Source organism: Castor canadensis, chromosome 2 (genome assembly GCF_047511655.1).
Source record: "Castor canadensis chromosome 2, mCasCan1.hap1v2, whole genome shotgun sequence".
Lineage (NCBI taxonomy): Eukaryota > Metazoa > Chordata > Mammalia > Rodentia > Castoridae > Castor > Castor canadensis.
The window spans coordinates 202016427-202035685 of record NC_133387.1 but is presented as its reverse complement, the minus strand read 5'-3'; the positions used below and the strand labels follow the sequence as shown (position 1 = coordinate 202035685).

The window sequence follows — 19259 nt, the reverse complement described above, 5'->3', positions numbered from 1 at the left end:
CCTTTATTGCACCAATGCAGTGTGGAGTAGAAGCAGTGAAAGCTGATACCATACTCTTCCTCAGTCTTGTTCTCAGTCTTATGAGGGTATTGTTAAGTCTTTCACATTAAATATGAAGTTATCTGTGCTTTGTTTATTTTGTTTTTTTGCAGTACTGGGGATTGAACCTAGGCCTTGCATGTGCTACTTGAGCCAAACCCCCATAGAAGTACATTTTGCTGACCCCTTTATCAGGCTGAAAAAGTTGTCCTGTATGTCCAGTTTCCTAAGCACTGCTACCATAAATGGATTTCTAGTGCTCTCAAAGGGATCATGTGCCTCCATTGAAATGATGACACATTTCCTCTACTTTACTACAGACATGGAGAGTGTCTTTCAAACACTAAAACTACCTTGCGATTCTAGGACACACAGTCCTTCATCATGATAAATTACACTTTATATATTGCTGGATTCAATTTGCTATTCATGTTTAGGATTTTGCTCTTGTACACACGAGGGCTTTAATTTATAATTTTCTTTTCTTGTAACATCTCTGTCCGATCTTATTTCAAGGTTGTCTCCTAATAAGAGGAGGACTAGGAGTCCACTAAGAGAGCTGTTCTCCTGTTTTCTGAAATAAACAGAAAGACTAGAGTTGGTCATTTTTCTTCCTTAAGTTTTCAGTAATATACAGTAGTAAAATTAGGGCTGGAGTTTTCTTTGTGGATGTTTCTGACAATGAACTCAATGTGGGTTGCTGAGATTTTCTGTTCTATTTAATGTCAATTTGGTAGACCGTGCTGGGCAATTAATATGAGCATTTCATTTACACTGTCAAAAGTATTAGCCTTAACCTTCTAAGAGTCGTTCCTTATTTTCTTTGTAGTGTGGGAATGATCTGTAGTGATATAAGCCCATTCACCCTTGGGCTTGTTAGCTTTTGTTAGTCTTGCTAAAATCTCATGATTGTATTATTTTTGGCTTCGTTAATTGCTTCCATTGTTAACTGCTTTTCATTTCACTGATTTGTGCTATTGTCTTAATTATTTACTTCCTTTACTAATTTTTAGTTTAACTTGTACTCCTTACTTTTATCAAATGATGATACTGTACTGATTTCATTTCTAAGATAAGCACTGGAAGTTTCAATTTCCCATAAGCACTGCTTTCCTTGCATTACAGGAATCTGAATGTTGTATTCTTTTGCTGATTTAATTTAGCTAGTAAGTTGCTCTAACTTTCCTTCTTGCTTCTTGTTGGGCTCATGAAGTTGTGTAGGATTCAAATACTAGTCCATTTTCTAGGTACTGGATTGATTTCTAATTTAATTTCATCACAGAGAGGAAAAAATATGCTCTAAAATTTCAACCATTTGAAATCGATAGGGCCAGTGAACCATGTTTCATGAGCATTCTATATGTCCTAAAATAACATATCCTGCATTGCCGACTATGGTGTCTACAATTCTTATTTGGGTCAGGACTATTGATAGTGTGCTCCAATATTCTACATCCTTACTGACTACTTACCTAATTGCTCTCTCAACCACTGAAAATGGATTGCCAAAATTTCAACAATGTTGGTAAATTTGCTCATATCTTCCTTTAATTGTTGCATTTTGCTATATGGTTCCTAAGTCTTACCTTCTGGACAAACTGTCCCTTTTATTATTATAAATTATTCCTCTTTATTTCTTGCTTTATTCCTCACCTTAAAAATCTATTTTATGTGAATATAACTTATAACTAGCATTTGGATAGGACAGTATTTCCCTTTTTATTTTTTCTTTCTGTATATTTAAGTTGTTGCATTTAAACTCTTAATTTCTCTTGCTTTTTTCATAGTTTGATGATTGCTGCTTTTTGCATGAAATCTTTAGTCCATTTGCATTTCATTTAACTATTCACACAGGTGGGAATTGGGTCTATCATTTTACTACTTGTATTTTTATTTGTCCCCTCTGACTTTGATTTTTCTTATTCCTTTTCTGCCTTGAATAACTTTTGGCATTTCACTTTTATTTATCTCTTCATTTGGTAGATAAACCTACTGGCTCTTATGTGGTTCCTCTAAGCATCTGATGTGCACCATTAAATTGTAACAATACACGAAGGTCAGTGTGGTACCAGTTCAAGTAGATACACAAGCCTCATGACAGAATAGCTTCATTCATGCCTGACAGTTTCTGTTCTTTTGTACATCTAAATTATATACAACTACCTTAAAACCTCATAATGCAATGCTACAATTTTTATCTTAAGCAATTTTTGTTTTATTTTATTTTATTTTATATATTTTTTTTTCTTTATTCCTTTATTCATATGTGCATACATTGTTTGGGCCATTTCTCCTCCCACCTGCTCACTTCCGCCTCTATGCACCTTGCTTCCAGGCAGAATGCAACTTTTGTTTTAAAGTCATATGCATTTTAAAAGAGACAAAAGAAGAAGAAAAAAACCACATGATTCTTTCTTTTTCTTTGCTATCTCTGTGTTTGTCCTTTTTTCCTGTACATCTGAGTGCCTATCGGGGGTCACAGTGCATTAGTTTTGCAACTTTAGTGTTTGTAGAAGTGCGTCTGTAGTAATGGATAGCTTTAGCTGTCTGTTGTTTGAAAATGTCTTCAAACTGTCTGTGGAATTCTTTTAATGATCCGACATGAAGAAGGGTAATAAAAGATCTGACATGTATCACTCCTTGGTCAAAATGGAAACTCCCTCTATCAGGGAAGTCCTCAATAATGTGGAATATAAAATTATAAATGGACCTTACTTTGATTTCACTTTTGACAAATTTTGGAAAAATAAAATTTATCAGAATTTTTTCTAGATCACAATCCTAGAGGTACTGAAAACAAGTACATCTGTGTGTAACATCACAATTTAAAAATGTAATTGGCCCAGAGAAGGAGACTAAATCATCTTTGTGTTCTCTATAGAAATGGCATTACAAATGTGTTGCTGTATAAAGAGGCAATTCAAATACACGATGCCAAAAGTGATAGAAAATATTTGTCACAAAGACATGTCAGATAGTTCACTAACAAAAAAAATTATGTTACTCTTCTATTCTTTGTGATGCTTATGCTTATGTCTGCTTGTGCAAAGCTGTAATTTATTGTGATTTATTTTTAATTCTAAATAAATATTTGTATCTACTTGCAAATTCACATTCATAGTTTTCACTCTTTTTCTTAAAGAGGACATATAAGCTTCAGTGCCACAAAGTCTGGATTCATTTTTGTCCTTTGGATAATTTCTCCTGCCACCTGGGACCCTAGGAGATCTGGTGTGACCCATTCCTCCTGGGCTTCTGCTCTTCCAACCTGTCTAGTCTTCTGCAGACTCTGGGAGAGAGTGTTACCTATGCCATGGGAAGCCCAAGTCTCGTCCACCTCCTCCTTCTTTTATAAGACAGGGTATCACTATGTAGTCCTAGCTGTCCTTGAACTCATTATCTTCCTGACTCAGCATCTAGGGTGCTGGGATTACAGGTGTGGCCACCACACCTGGTGGGTCCCTTCTCTTCTGAGGCTTACTATTGTCACCCCCACCTCCTCCTGTTAGGACCCGGAATCCTATTCCCCCGAGAGACAGAGAGCCAGGCGTGAATGCAATCAACAAAGCAGAGTTTATTGGGCTGGCTAGCCAGGGTCGAGCTCCCACACGGACACGCAGGACCGGTTAGGAAAACACGACCCTGAGCCTCTTTAGGGGAAATCTTATATAGACCGCGGTGGCATGCATATTTTCGTTATCAACATTGGGCAAGCAGGCAGAGCACATCTTGCGCGTACCTCACATCTTGCACGTACTTCACATCTTGCATGTACCCCCCGCTCACATTCCCCACGTTCTATATGCCCTAACTGAGCCCTGCCGCATTGCTTATCTTATCTACATGGGATGTTTGGTACTGGTTTCTCCAACAAGGGGGGTTGGGGCCCGCTGAGACCTCCTATTCCTTTCATTCCCCCCTTTTCTTACGGCCTAAATTGAGGAATCATTCTCAAGGGGATGAAGAGCCTGATATTGTTGGCGGAGGACCAGAAGTTGGATAGTATTAATTCGACTTTTGACAAAAGTCATAAGTCGGTTTAGAATCCAGGGTCCTATGGTAACAAGTAATAGGATGATTATTATTGGCCCTGCCAATGCAGATAAAAGGGTAGCCAACCATGGGGACTGGTTAAACCAAGACTCGAACCAGCTTTCCCCGGCCTCTCTTTCTCGTTTTCTTGTTCCAGGCTCTTTCGAAGTTTAGACATGGAGTCACGAACAACTCCGGTATGGTCAGCGTAAAAACAACATTCTTCCCCTAGAGCAACACATAGTCCCCCCTTTTGGAGGAACAACAAGTCCAGACCTCGTCGGTTTTGAAGTACTACCTCAGACAGGGAAGTGAGGGATTTTTCTAGGTGGCTAATGGAGGTTTCTATTCTCTCTATATCTTCGTCTATGGCTGCACGCAGCGAAGACATCCCTTTCTGCTGGGTGGCCAAAGAAGCTATGCCGGTTCCTGCTCCCGCTAACCCTAGGCTGAGTAGGGTAGCAATAGTTACTGTGGAAATAGGTTCTCTCTTTTTCCTTTTTTCAACCATTTTTGTATTCCAGTATGAATATAGACTCTCTTCCGAATGATAGAGGATGCGGGGCAGCACAGCCACTATAACACAGAATTCTTTAGAGCTGTTAAACACCTTAGTTGATAGGCACGGGGTGAGTCCGGACCGCGAGCATAGCCACCACCCATTGTCCTTTGGAATTACCCATTTAATAGCATTTTCCCAGGTAGAACTGGCGTTAATAACAGTACATAAGTCCCGTCTATTCTTTGGCACTTTTTTAAAGCAGGTTTCTTGGCCGCTTACCTGCTGTATGGTCAGACCTCTCTTACGGTCTCCCCAGGAACATTGAGTAGGGTTTTCCTCAGATGAGGTATCGTGAGTGGTGTTTAGCCCTATTGCCTCATAGAATGGGGGCCTCACATCATAACATAACCAACAGGAGTTAGTCATGTTAGGGTTGGTGTGGTTTAACGTCAGGAAGGCAGCACCCACTAGCTCCCAGAGGGGGTCTTTAGATGCGGTCATGAGACTGGGCCTCACCAGGGGAGGGCTGGTTTCTGATGGTCTTGGAGTTGTAACATTAGCCCGGGCTATGGTTGAGGGAAGGTGATGAGCTGTGGAAGGTCGGGGAGGTGGCTTTACATAGGGTGGCCTAAGTACCTTATTAGGGCCTATTGTTAGAGTAGAGACCGGTTGCCGCACACGCCGCAAAGTAAAAAGGGCTCCTGGATGATTTGTTTTGTAGAGTCTGACTCCCCAGGATTTACCCAATTCCCAATTCGTTGCCTTTTTTCCTAAATCAGTGAAATTTATCATAATGGGATTACAATTGGGGGGAGTTGGGCATCCCTTATTTATAGGTCTAGGTTGGTGGTATGTAATGCCAGATTGAGAGACTCTACTTAATTGAATAAGGTCCCCCTGTTTGGGGGGTGGCCACCATATATCCCCTGAGCTCTCACAACCCCATGACTTACAATAATAGTCTGCGATTCCTCCACATTTTTTTCTGTGGTTGGGTTGGGGAGCGGGGCAGACATAGAAGTAACTTTGGCGCAAATCCCATTGTCCCCTGCCAGTGAATAAGGCCCTTAAGTCAAAGTATAATTCTGGGAACCAGGTGCTGGGAGGGGTCACCTTGGAGGTCTGGTTAAGAATGTCTCCTGTGGATACATCTACAATCATCCAGGTCAGGTTAAAAGGTTGATGTGGATTTGTATGCCCCCAGCAAGTGGTGGACAGGGTTAGAAAAAGGAATAAAGTTACCGAGGTCCAGTATGAAGTTTGAGTTTGAAAAAATTTTCCTTGTGGTGGGACACCCTTCTTGTTGGCAGGAAGCCTTTCTTCATAGCTACCGGATCTGCCGGTCTGATGTGGGTGTAGTGGACCCAGGTGATAATCCCATTCTAGGAGGGCTGCGGAGCATCTGGAGTGTTCTCGTTTTTCGGAGCATCCCGTATCAGCCGGAGCTTGAGTGGGTTTGTTGGATGCTTCCGTGCGGACCAATTTTCCTGTTTTTTCTCCGGAGGGTGAGCCCGTCTTACATGGGAATGGTGTACCCATGCTGCAATCCCGTCGACCTTGAGGGCGGTAGGGGTAGTAAACAGTACAACATAAGGTCCTTTCCATCTAGGCTCTAGGGTTTTGGACTGATGCCTTTTAACCCATACCATGTCACCCGGGACTATGCCATGTTCCGGAGCCGGGTCCCTCTTAACAGCGTGGTATGCTTGAATTAAGGGCCAAATCTGTTGTTGCACCTTAGCTAAAGCCTGCAACATGGTCAGGTAATTTGGGGCCAGATCACCTAGTTCTGGGCTTAAGGTCCTCTGAATGATGGGGGGTGGAGCCCCATACAGGATCTCAAAGGGAGTTAGCCCATGGACATAGGGGGAGTTCCGGACTCGGAAGATGGCCAAGGGAAGGAGTGTCACCCAATCACCGCCAGTCTCCAGGGCCAATTTGGCTAAAGTCTCCTTTAGTGTCCTATTCATCCTTTCTACTTGCCCTGAGCTCTGGGGGTTATATTCACAATGTAGCTTCCAATTGGCCCCCATAGTCTGGGCTAGTCCCTGCAGGACCTTACTAACAAAAGCCGGACCGTTATCTGACCCAATTGCCTCGGGCACCCCATATCTGGGTATGATTTCCTCTAGCAAAGCCTTTGCCACTACCTGACTCGTCTCCTTCTTTGTAGGAAAAGCCTCCACCCAGCCTGAAAAGGTATCTATGAATACCAGCAAATATTTGTACCCAAACTTTCCCGGTTTTACCTCAGTAAAATCCACTTCCCAACTTCTTCCCGGAGCCCTCCCCCGTTCCCGAGTACCTGTATGGTGCCCCTCCCTTCGTCCTGGTTTCATGATTGTGCAGCTGGCACAATCTTCCACAATTTGGCGGACTGCTATGGTCTGGTTCGGAAATCGGAGCTGCGCAGGTGTCAACAAGTCTAGTAATTTTCTCCGCCCCAAATGGGTGGACTTATGTAAGTTAGCCAACAGGAATCGTCCGAGTTTTTCAGGCAGAATTAACTTGCCTTCCAAGTCGCTTTTCCATCCGTCTTCCCCTTCTCTAAAGGGGGAGTGGGTTCTCATCCAAGTGAAATCCTCTGTGGAGTATTCTGGTCAGGGGGGTAGCGGAGGGAGCTCTGGGACCGGCACGTCTATCACCGCAACCGTGGAAGGTTGCCCTGTCTCCATGGGAGGACTCACCATTGCTACTCTCTTTGCTTCTTGATCTGCTCTGTTGTTACCGACAGCTTCCGGCGTCTTGGCAGACTGGTGGCCTGGGACATACATCACTGCCACTGCCTTCGGTTTTTCCACTGCCATTAATAGACGCTGGACTTCGGCTAGGTTCTTTAGATGTTTTCCTTCTGCTGTGCGGAATCCTCTTTCGCGATAGATGGCCCCGTGGACATGGATGGTACCGAAAGCATAGCGGCTATCGGTGTAGATATTGACTCGCTTTCCTTTTGCCCTCTCCAGGGCCTCTGCCAAGGCAATTAATTCCGCTTTTTGGGCTGATGTTCCGGGTGGGAGGGCGCTGCTCCATACCGTGTTTCCTTCTTGGTCGACTACAGCTGCCCCTGCCCCTCGGGCTCCATCTTGGAAAAAACTGCTTTCATCCGTGTACCAGTTTAATTTGCAGCTGGACAGGGGGGTATCCTTTAGGTCAGCCCGTACCTGTGTAACTTCGGAGAGGAATTCTAATTCCATTAGCAGGTGTTCAGTAGCCTTGATGCACTCCTCTCGGGTTTCTGCCGCTAACAGTAAGTCATCAACATACTGTAATAGAGTGACTCGTGGGTGGCTCCGACGAAAAGGTTCCAGGTCCTGGCTCGGGGCCTCATTAAACAGGGTGGGAGAGTTTTTAAATCCTTGCGGCAGTCTGGTCCAAGTGAGCTGTCCGGATTGCCCCCCATCTTCTTGCCATTCGAAAGCAAATAGCGGCTGACTAATTTCTGACAATGGAATGCTGAAGAAAGCATCTTTCAAATCAAGGGTTGTATACCATACTCGGGAGGGGGGTAGGTGGCTGAGCAAGGTATAGGGATTCGGAACGGTGGGATGAATGTCCTCCATCCGCTCGTTTACCTTTCGTAGGTCTGGCACAGGCCTATAGTCCCCGCTTCCCGGATTTCGGACGGGGAGCAGAGGAGTATTCCAGGCAGACTGACAAGGCCGCAGTACTCCTTCCTTTATTAGCCTGTGGATATGAGGGGCTATGCCTCTTCGGGCCTCCTCAGGCATAGGATACTGTTTCACCCGAATGGGGAGAGCAGAAGCCTTCAATTGTATAACTACGGGCGGGAGGTGTTTGGCGAGGCCGGTTCCCGCAGTCTCTGCCCAGGCCATGGGAAATCTTTTTACCCAATGAGTCATGTCCCCTCCTGGTTCCTGTTGACTCTCAAACAGACGATGCTCATCAGCCAATGATAGGGACAAGACATGAATTGGGCTCCCTTCTCGATCAGTCACAATTATTCCATCTGGTTTAAAATGGATATGGGCCCCTATTTTGGTGAGTAGGTCCCGTCCGAGCAGGGGAGCGGGGCTCTCAGGGACGACCAAGAAGGAGTGTGTGACCTGGTGTTTTCCTAAGTTCACCTTTCTTTTGGTAGTCCATGTACATAACTGCGTACCGGTGGCCCCCTGAACAACACTTGTTCGTGCCTTGTTCAAAGGTCCATGTGCCTTGTTTAAAACCGAATATTGGGCACTGGTATCCACCATGAACCCCATCGGCTTCCCCTCCACATGCATTGTTACCCAGGACTCGGGGAGGGGGTCTGAGCCCCGTCTCCTTCAGTCCTCTTCTCTGGCTAGGAGGACTCTGGCCTGTTCTACTGCTCGTTCCCTTTCCCTGTTTTCCCCTGGTCTCCTTCCAAACCCTCTTCTTCCCTTTAACTTAGGACATTCTCTCTTCCAATGCCCCGTTTCCTTACAGTAAAAACAGTGTTCCTTATCCGGGGTCCTGGCGTGGCCCCCTCCCCTGGGTTGGTCCCGGACACCCGCTAGGAAAATACGAGCCATTTCTCTCTGTTGCTTTCGGTTTTCCTTAGCCTGGAACTCCCGGTCCTCCTTTCTCAATTTCTCCTGGGCCTCCCTGTCTTCCTTTCTCTGTCTTTCCTCCCTTTCTTCTGGAGTTTCCCTAGCGGTAAAGACCTTTTCCGCTACCTGCAGCATTTCCCTTATAGTCATCTCCCCTAAGTTTTCCTGTTTATTGAGTTTTCTCCTAATGTCTGGAGCTGCCTGATTAATGAATGAGAGTAGCACAGCAGACCGGTGGAGGTCCGCCTCAGGGTCAATAGGGGTGTACTGATGGTATGACTCATAGAGGCGCTCTAAGAAACCGGCTGGGCTTTCGTTTTCCCTTTGAACGACTGCTTTCACTTTTGCAAAATTGGTGGGCCTTCTGGCGGCCGCTCAGAGACCGACCATAAGAGTCTGGCGGTAGATCCAAAGACGCTCCCTACCTTCTGCGGTCCCGAAATCCCAATCACGGCGGCGTAGGGGAAAAGCCTCGTCTATGGCCGGTTGGAGAGTTGTGGGTCTCCCATTATCCCCCAAGACGTTCTTCCTCGCTTCGTTGAGGATGCGCTCTCGTTCCTCCGTCGTAAAAAGAGTATTGAGCAGCTGATGACAGTCATCCCAAGTGGGACGGTGTGTATGCATGATGGACTCCAAGAGATCTATGAGACACTTGGGGTCTTCAGAAAAGGGCGGGTTCTGCGTCCTCCAGTTATATAGATCACTGGAGGAGAAGGGCCAGTACTGAAACTGTTGCCCTCCTCCCGGTCCCCCTTGGCCCACCATCCGGACTGGAAGTGTAGGGACAGTTTCCTCCCCCTGTGTTGATGAGGGGGGCCCATCTTCCCCCTCCCTTTCCCGGATCCCTCGGGGGCGAAGTCTTCGACCCATTCCTCCTCCTGCTGCCAGTCCTGTTGAGGAGGATGAGGAAATTTCCTCCTCCGGGGCACTGGCTTGGCCAGGGGGAGTCACGTATGGAGGCGGCCGATCTTCCTCTGCCCCTGCGAGGGATGGGTAAAGGGGGGAACTCTCTGGTAAGACCGGAGATGGTGAAGGAGATGCCCTAATTTGAGGACCGGTCAAGGTGGGAAGAGGAAGTTTTTCCTCCTCCTTTATGACCAAGGTGGGCGTGACTGGGGTTTTAGCCCCGGGGGCCGAACTGGAGGGGTGGGTCAGAAAAACTGTTAACCAAGGGGGAGGGTTCCTCACCAGATCCTCCCAAACCAAAATGTAAGGAACTTGGTCTGGATGGCCTCGATTGTCTGGCTGAAAAACAACTGCTTTAACCTTAGTGATCAGGTCTAGGGAGAGGGAACCTTGAATGGGCCACCCGATTCCAAAGATGGGCCACTCTGCAGAACAAAAGGTGTCGAACTTACCTTTCTTGATGACCAGACCCGCATTTAAGGCCCTTTCTTTAACTTCTGGAAAGTGAGAAAGGATCAGAGACTTTGGGGTTGTTTGTCCCTGTCCCATTGTGGAAGGAGACTCAAACACCAAGAGAGATAGAACAAAAAGGGTAAAGGCAACAATAATTCCACACACACACAACACTCTCCAGCACTCGCTCGGACCGGTCCTTCTCTCACACTGGTGCGCACTCCATTCAACCTCCTCACCATCCAACTGGGATATCAGGCCAAAAGGCGTCCACTTGACGGGTGGTCGGTCGACTAGCTCAATTAGTTCTTCACCTGGCGCCAGGGTTCCTAAAATGCTCGAGCCCAAATGAGAGGAAAGCCTCTCCCAATAGGACCCTGTGGTCCTCCTTGCGAGATTCCCAGAATGAATCTCCCTGGGGATTGGCCGAATCCCCGCCGCGGCCCAAATGGAACACTCAAGTTCCTCCAAATGAGGGTCTGGGATCCCCTCCCAACGCCTAGGACTTGGGATCGCCCCTGCTTTCTCGCAGGCAGGTTCTGTCTCTCGAGAAAATGAAATCTCGGTGGGACCTCCAAATGTTAGGACCCGGAATCCTATTCCCCCGAGAGACAGAGAGCCAGGCGTGAATGCAATCAACAAAGCAGAGTTTATTGGGCTGGCTAGCCAGGGTCAAGCTCCCACACGGACACACAGGACCGGTTAGGAAAACATGACCCTGAGCCTCTTTAGGGGAAATCTTATATAGACCGTGGTGGCATGCATATTTTCGTTATCAACATTGGGCAAGCAGGCAGAGCACATCTTGCGTGTACCTCACATCTTGCACGTACTTCACATCTTGCATGTACCCCCCGCTCACATTCCTCACATTCTATATGCCCTAACTGAGCCCTGCCGCATTGCTTATCTTATCTACATGGGATGTTTGGTACTGGTTTCTCCAACAAGGGGGTTGGGGCCCGCTGAGACCTCCTATTCCTTTCACTCCCAATATCTAACTCTCTTACTTCTTTCCCTATGTCATCTCTCTCATCCTAAGGAATCTATTCCAAGTCAAGGGCAGGAAAATCTGTTCTAAGATTACACAGCCTTCCTCCCCACACTATTGTTTATGGTACACACATAGACCCTTTCAACCTACTCAACAAAGCTCTACTTTGAATTCCAATGCTAAGAATTGGCTTCTTTGTCCTCAAGAGCCCTGTTACAGCTCTTGAAAAGCCTGAAGTGGGGATTTTCCAATCAAATTGGAAAGGAGAGTAAACGGTAATCATCAGATGAACACTTCATTATTTTATAGGTGTCCAATATGTTTGGATTGAAACTTCTATGTGAATGGCTGAATTACTCAGCTTTTAATTCAAAATGCTAAGTCATCTGCATAGACACACTCACAGAGATATAAAGAAATTAGGCAAATTTTCAAAGATATTAAGTATCTAATAATTCTGATGTTAAGAGAAACACGGTAGTTGAACTAGCCATGTGATACTAAGAGTTAATAAAAGTGAAGAGAAGGTCATGTAATTCTCACTTTGCTTATTTTTTAATGTAACACCTAAGTTCAGATTTTTTCAAGTTTGAATCTGATTTAAATGCTAGACTTATTTTTAATATTTATTTATTTATTTGTGTGCATGTTTCTGATATAAAAAGAATTTGCCTTCATGACTCCAGGTTTTTTTTACTTGGTTTATTTTTCTTTTGGCAGCACTGGGGTTTGAACTCAGGGCTCACACTTGCTAGGCAAATGCTCTACCACTTGAGCCATGGACCCAGCCCTGTTTTCCTTTTTTTTTTTTTGTCTGTTTTTCAGATAAGGCCCCACACTTTTACCCAGATGGCCTCCAACCATGATCCTCCTACCTTTATAGGAAAGAACACAACTCTGAGGTCCCAACCAACTCATCTCAAATCCTGACTCTCCCACACTGTGTTTCCATGGTTTATGCCAAGTGACTTGTCTGGATCTCAGTTTGCTCCTTGTAAAAGAGAGATGATAGCAAGGGTACTACCTCAAGGAGCTGTTATAAGGATTCAGTAGAATGATACTACAAAGGGTGAGCCAACAACAATTATTAGGTACTGTGGTTTTGAAATTTGGCATAGTCATTCATCTCTCAACTGGTTTTGTTCTCCCACAGGTAAGTATGTAGTGAGGTTAAGACCTTATTATTATTATTATTAATTATTATTACTATTATTATGAGTTTTAAGTTCGAGTTTAAGTTCACTGAGAATTCCAACAGAGTAATAACTCATATGCTAGCAATTTATTTTTTTCAGGACACAGACTGTGGTGCTGTGCCCCAGTTCAGTCACCTCCTGTGAAGTATTCCTTGCCCACTCTTCACTGATCCTCGCCCATCCCCATTACAATGAGACCCTTCCTCCTCTGGTTTCCCATGACCAGGCATTCATCCTCTCATGACAGAAGACATGCACTCCATAGTCCCAGAATCATTAAAGTCTGTCTGCCACACACTCAGGTAGCTTCACAGCACAGTGCTGACATCTCACAAAGCCTGCTTCTTGATGGCCTATTGTTCCCAGCACACAGCACATCCAGGATGTCTAAGTTGTAAATGGGTGAATGAATGCAATGATCCATTTGGGAGTTTTTGGGATAAAATAACTTTGAACAGATCCTAATGTGGGATGGAAAATAGACCCTCAGAAAAACATAGGCAGAATGGACAAAATACTTGAAGCAATGGTTCTCAGACATCAGGCAGTAGCTACTGCACTCCCTGATAAAATAAAACAAGTAAGGTGTACCCTGTGAACCCCAGATTACCACTGAATGTGCATTGTAGGCTTAGGTCAGAGAGGAATACCCCAGAGCCTGGTAGGCCCACTTAGTGGAAAAGAAGAACAAAGAGCTCTGTATCTCTGCAGCGAGGTATCTGAGTCTTTAGTTGGGGATTTATCTCTACAGACATGAGAAGAAACCCTCTAATGTGGAAAGAACCAGCAAAATGCAGGAGGTTGACGACTTCCCCTAGAATCAGGAAGAGTTTGTGTCCTCACCAGTCAGTGTGAAATGATGTCATATACATTGGCCATTGAGTAAAATCCTCAGAATCTATTGCCTTAGAGTAAGCATTAAATTACCCCCAGATGGTGTCTGCTCTGAAGTGTCAATTTCAGAAGTTTAAAGTCAAGTGTCAAAAGAACCATGTTGATTTCTAGTAAGTCAACTGGGTGTCAAAAGAAAGTCTAGCACTGTTCAAAGGAATACAAAAAGAAAAATCACCAAACAATGTAAAGTCCATATCTAGCACCCAATGAAAATTTCCAGGAATATAAAAAGGGAAAAATATATATGACACACAGGTAAAAGAAAAATCACTCTGTAGAAGAAAAACAAACAAACAAAACAAAGGTAATAGGACCAACAGAAGGAACACAAAACAGGAATTATTATAAGTAAACTACATGTGTTCAAGAAGAGAGGAAAAGATAATACAATGAAGAGGTAAATGAAAGGCATGAAAGTGATCCAAGTGAAACTTTTAGAGCTGGCTGTAGTGAAAAATCCATTGAGAGTGCTTAACAGAAGATTAAACACTAATAAAAGAGAAACAGATGATCAGCAAACCTGAGGACATGGCAAAAAGCCACCCAAACTGAGCAAGAGAAGGAAAATAAGGCAGAATATCAGTTACCATGTGCACCACTAGAAAGTGTATTTGAAGGAAGAGTTCTCAGAGCAATCCCAAACTCAATGAAAATGGTAAGTGCACAGATCCAAGAGGTTCAATGAACCCCTGCAGAATAAAAATAAGCCAAACTGTATCAAAACCCATCATGACCAAACTCCCAAAAACCTGTGACCTGTGATTTTTTGAATCTCTTAAAAGCACCCAGACCACCCCATTAAAAAAAGACATGACATGGAAAGGAAGAAAGAGAAGAATGAAAGAAAACTTACTGTTAACCACAAGACAAACAAGTGACACTTTTAGAATCCTGAAAGAAACAACCTAGAAATATATTCCAAGAGAAATAAAAACTTCTTCAAATAATCCAAAGCTAAAAAAAAATGATTACCAGCACACATGAACCATAAGAAACAGTAAAATAAGTTCTCAAACAGAAGGAAAGGGCAACTAGATGATGGTTTTGTATCTTCACAACAGAATGGAAAACACAGGAAATAGTAGATATATGGGTAAATCTATGTGGTATTTTTCAAATTTATAAACTTTCTTTAAAAGAAAATTGTTAAAATACATATGATAACAGCATATAATTGAGTTTATAACACATCAGAGTAAAGTGTGTAGCAAAAGAGCACAAGGGGAGGATTCCAAGATGGCGGCTAGAGGTAGGAAGCAGAAAGCGAGCCTCCTATAGTGAAATCATGGAGAGATGCCGGAGACACACTTTGCAGGCATAATCACTAAGAAGAGGCATAACTTTGACCCCTCCACACCTCCAGCCTGCGCAGAGAATCTCCACTTCACGTTAAACAGAGAAACCAGGAGGGCCCCCAGGCCGCCAGTCGCCCGTGCCCAGATGGCTTGGGAAGACGCGGACCAGGTGAGCTTCGTGGTACCGCGGTACTCCCACAGACAAACCTAGGCCAGAGCAGCATAGCCCCCTGGACAGACTGACCTCCACCCAGGGAAAAAAGAGAAACTGAGTAATAAGCAATAAGAACAGTTAAGACACAAGGGAAAGAGGGTGGGGCGCCCTGAGCGCTGAAGATTGGGGGAAGGGAACCCTTCCCGGGACTGTAAATAAACAAGCCGGGCGGGCCAGAGAGGCTCTGGCGGGAGCGGGGCACGCACCCAGCAAACAAGAGCGGGAAAGCTTGTGAGAGCGGCGGAGGGAGGAAAACTCCACAGGAGAGGAGGGAAGACCCACTTCCCAAATGAGCTGTAAACAAACATGGCGGCTGGCAGGAGCAGCAGCACAGCCCAGTAATCAGGAGCAGGAAAGCTTGTGAAAGTGGCAGTGGGAGGAAAACTGCACAGGAGAGGGGGGAAGACCCACCTCCCACATGAACTGTAAATAAACACGCAGGCCTGACAACGTGGGTGCAGTGTCACCTTTCCCAGTGCTTGGAAAGGGGAAAGCTTGTAGCAGAGGCTCACGCACAGGAGAACTCTAAGAAAACAAAGACTGCAGGGCCAGGTGAGTGCTAAGCTCACCCCTGAGATCTGCACAAATAACACCTCCAGCAACAGCAGGCTGACTGCAGCGGGCAGGCAAGCCACAGCTGCAGATACCATTCACAGAACTGTCTCCAGACTCTTTTTTTTTTTCTTCTCCCTACCTTTGATGAGAGAACAACCGAATTACACCTGCATGCTGAAAAACTTACTGAAACTGTATTGCATTTGGACTTGGGACACTTGGTGGGGTTTGTGTGTGTGTGTGTGTGTGTGTGTGTGTGTGTGTAGTTTTGTTCTACTTTATGCGTCTCCTTTGATGAGACAACTACAGAACAACATCTGAGGCACCATCTCCAGGATTGGAGACTGAGACGGACACCCAAATTATTAAGACTGAAACTTCATTGCATTTGAACTTGGAGGGTTTTTTGGTTTGTTTTTTTTTTTAATTTTCTATTTTCCATTTTATTTTAATTCATTTTTAATATATAGATATTTCTTTCATTTACCTATTTTTTATTTTTATTCCTATCATAATTTTTTTTTATTTTTGATTTTCAATCCTATCTCTGTCCCTCTAATGTCTGTTCAGCTTACTGTCAATTAGTACACTAACACTCCCTGTTTATACCTTTGAAACTTTCTTGTCTGAAACCTTGTTCTACTTTCTCCCTCTTGTCTGTGTATTTGTTTTCCCCTTTTCTTTAACTTCTTGCTTTCCATCTCAGCTCATCCTTCCATTCTAAATATTACCATTGTTATTATTACAAGCTAGAAAATACTTAATTGCACACAGTACAGGGACAGTAACAACACCAAAGACAATGAAGGGAAGACAGAAAAACAGGGAAACCAGTTTCCCCACAGCAAAAAATTAGTACAGGAACCAGAGGGGAATGAAGAAAACAGAAACTCAGATCCAGACTGCAACAAAATGAAGATAAACTATGCCAAAGGACCCAATGAAGCCCACAAGAATAATTTAAAAGAAGACATATTACAGGTACTCAATGAGAATTTTATAGAGATGATATTGGATAGGGTCAACCAAAATGTACAGGAGACACTCAAGAAATTCCAAGAAAACAAAAATAGAGAATTTGAAAAAGCAAAAGAAGAAATAAAGGAAACCATAGAAGCACTGTATAAACACCAAAGTGAAACAGAGAACACGATGAATAAACGGATAAATGAACTCAGGACAAAAATAGACAACATTAAAGAGGAAACCTCCCAGGATATGGAAAACCTCAGAAAAAAGAAGGAAACAGAACTGCAAAACAAAATGGAAGGCCAATCCAGCAGAATAGAACAAACAGGAGACAAAACCTCAGAACTTGAAGATGAAATGGTAATTAAAGGAAAAACCAAAGAACTATTAATTAAACAACTCAAGACCTGTGAAAAGAAAATGCAAGAACTCACCGACTCCATCAAAAGACCAAACTTGAGAATCATGGGCATCGAAGAAGGAGAAGAGGTGCAAGTGAAGGGAATGCATAATATATTCAACAAAATAATAACGGAAAATTTCCCAAATCTAGAGAAAGATATTCCCATACAGATGCAAGAGGCCTCCAGGACAACAAACAGACCAGATCAAAATAGAACTACTCCACGACATATCATCATTAAAACAACAAGTTCAGAAACTAAGGAAAGAATATTGAAGGCTGTAAGAGAGAAAAAACAAGTAACATACAAAGGTAAACCCATCAAAATCACAGCAGACTTCTCAACAGAAACATTAAAAGCAAGAAGAGCATGGGGTGAGATCTTCCGGGCACTGAATGAAAATAACTTCAACCCCAGGATACTCTACCCAGCAAAACTATCATTCAAAATAGATGGAGCAATAAAAGTCTTCCATGATAAGCAAAAACTAAAACAATATGTGACCACAAAGCCACCACTACAAAAGATTCTTCAAGGGATTCTGCACATGGAAAGTGAAACCCAACATAACCATGAAAGGACAGGCAGCACCAAACCACAGGAAAAGAAAAAGCAAGAAAGTGGAGAGAACCTCAACTTAGGTACACACAATCAAACCTTCAAACAACTAAGACAACTAAATGATAGGAATCACCACATACCTATCAGTACTAACGCTTAATGTTAACGGACTTAATTCACCCATCAAAAGGTACCGCTTGACAATATGGATTAAAAAGGAAGATCCAACAATTTGTTGCTTACAGGAGACCCATCTCACTGACAGAAATAAGCATAGGCTTAGGATGAAAGGCTGGAAGAAGATTTACCAAGCCAATGGCCCCCGAAAACATGCAGGAGTAGCAATAATTATCTCTGACAAAGTAGACTTCAAACCTACATTGATCAAATGAGATAAAGAAGGACATTCCATACTAATAAAAGGGGAAATAGACCAAAAGAAATAATAATTATCAACCTGTATGCACCCAATGTCAATGCACCCAATTTCATCAAACATACCCTAAAAGACCTAAAAGCATATATTAACGCCAACACAGTGGTTGTGGGAGACTTTAACACCCCATTATCATCAATAGATAGGTCATCCAAACAAAAAATCAGTAAAGAAATCCAAGATCTAAAATATGCAATAGATCAAATGGACCTAGTAGATGTCTACAGAACATTTCATCCAACTTCTACACAATATGCATTCTTCTCAGCAGCCCATGGAACCTTCTCCAAAATAGATCAGATCCTAGGGCACAAAGCAAGCCTCAGCAAATATAAGAAAATAGAAATTATACCGTGCATACTATCTGATCACAATGCAGTAAAAGTAGAACTCAACAACAAAAGTAAAGACAAAAAACATGCAAACAGCTGGAAACTGAATAACTGATTGGTTAATGAACAATGGGTCATTGATGAAATAAAAGAGGAAATTAAAAAGTTCCTGGAAGTCAATGAAAATGAAAACACAACCTACCAGAACCAATGGGACACAGCTAAGGCAGTCCTGAGAGGAAAGTTTATAGCCATGAGTGCATATATTAAAAAGACTGAAAGATCCCAAATCAATGACCTAATGATACATCTCAAACTCCTAGAAAAACAAGAGCAAGCAAATCCCAAAACAAATAGAAGGAGAGAAATAACAAAAATAAGAGCTGAAATCAACGAAATAGAAACCAAAATAACCATTCAAAGAATTAATGAAACAAAAAGTTGGTTCTTTGAAAAAATAAACAAGATCGATAGACCCCTGGCAAACCTGACTAAAATGAGGAGAGAAAAAACCCAAATTAGTAGAATCAGGAATGCAAAAGGGGAGATAACAACAAACACCATGGAAGTCCAGGAAATCATCAGAGACTACTTTGAGAACCTATATTCAAATAAATTTGAAAATCTTAAAGAAATGGACAGATTTCTAGATACATATGATCATCCAAAACTGAACCAAGAGGAAATTAATCACCTGAATAGATCTATAACACAAAATGAAATTGAAGCAGCAATCAAGAGTCTCCCCAAAAAGAAAATCCAGGACCTGATGGATTCTCTGCTGAATTCTATCAGACCTTTAAAGAAGAACTGATACCAACCCTCCTTAAACTGTTCCACGAAATAGAAAGGGAAGGAAAACTGCCAAACACATTTTATGAAGCCAGTATTACACTTATCCCAAAACCAGGCAAAGACACCTCCAAAAAGGAGAACTATAGGCCAATC

The 19259-nt window shown here is 43.3% G+C and overlaps 1 protein-coding gene across 1 annotated transcript; it reads right to left on the bottom strand.

Annotated features, from left to right (window-relative positions):
• Positions 1-3628: 3628 nt before the first annotated feature.
• LOC141420910 (MLV-related proviral Env polyprotein-like) lies at positions 3629-7143 on the bottom strand. The gene is given in 3 exon segments (XM_074066876.1): positions 3629-4225; positions 4228-6129; positions 6879-7143. Coding segments are annotated over 3 exon segments (2421 nt in total). The 3' UTR covers positions 3629-3971.
• Between the last annotated feature and the right edge of the window lie 12116 nt (positions 7144-19259).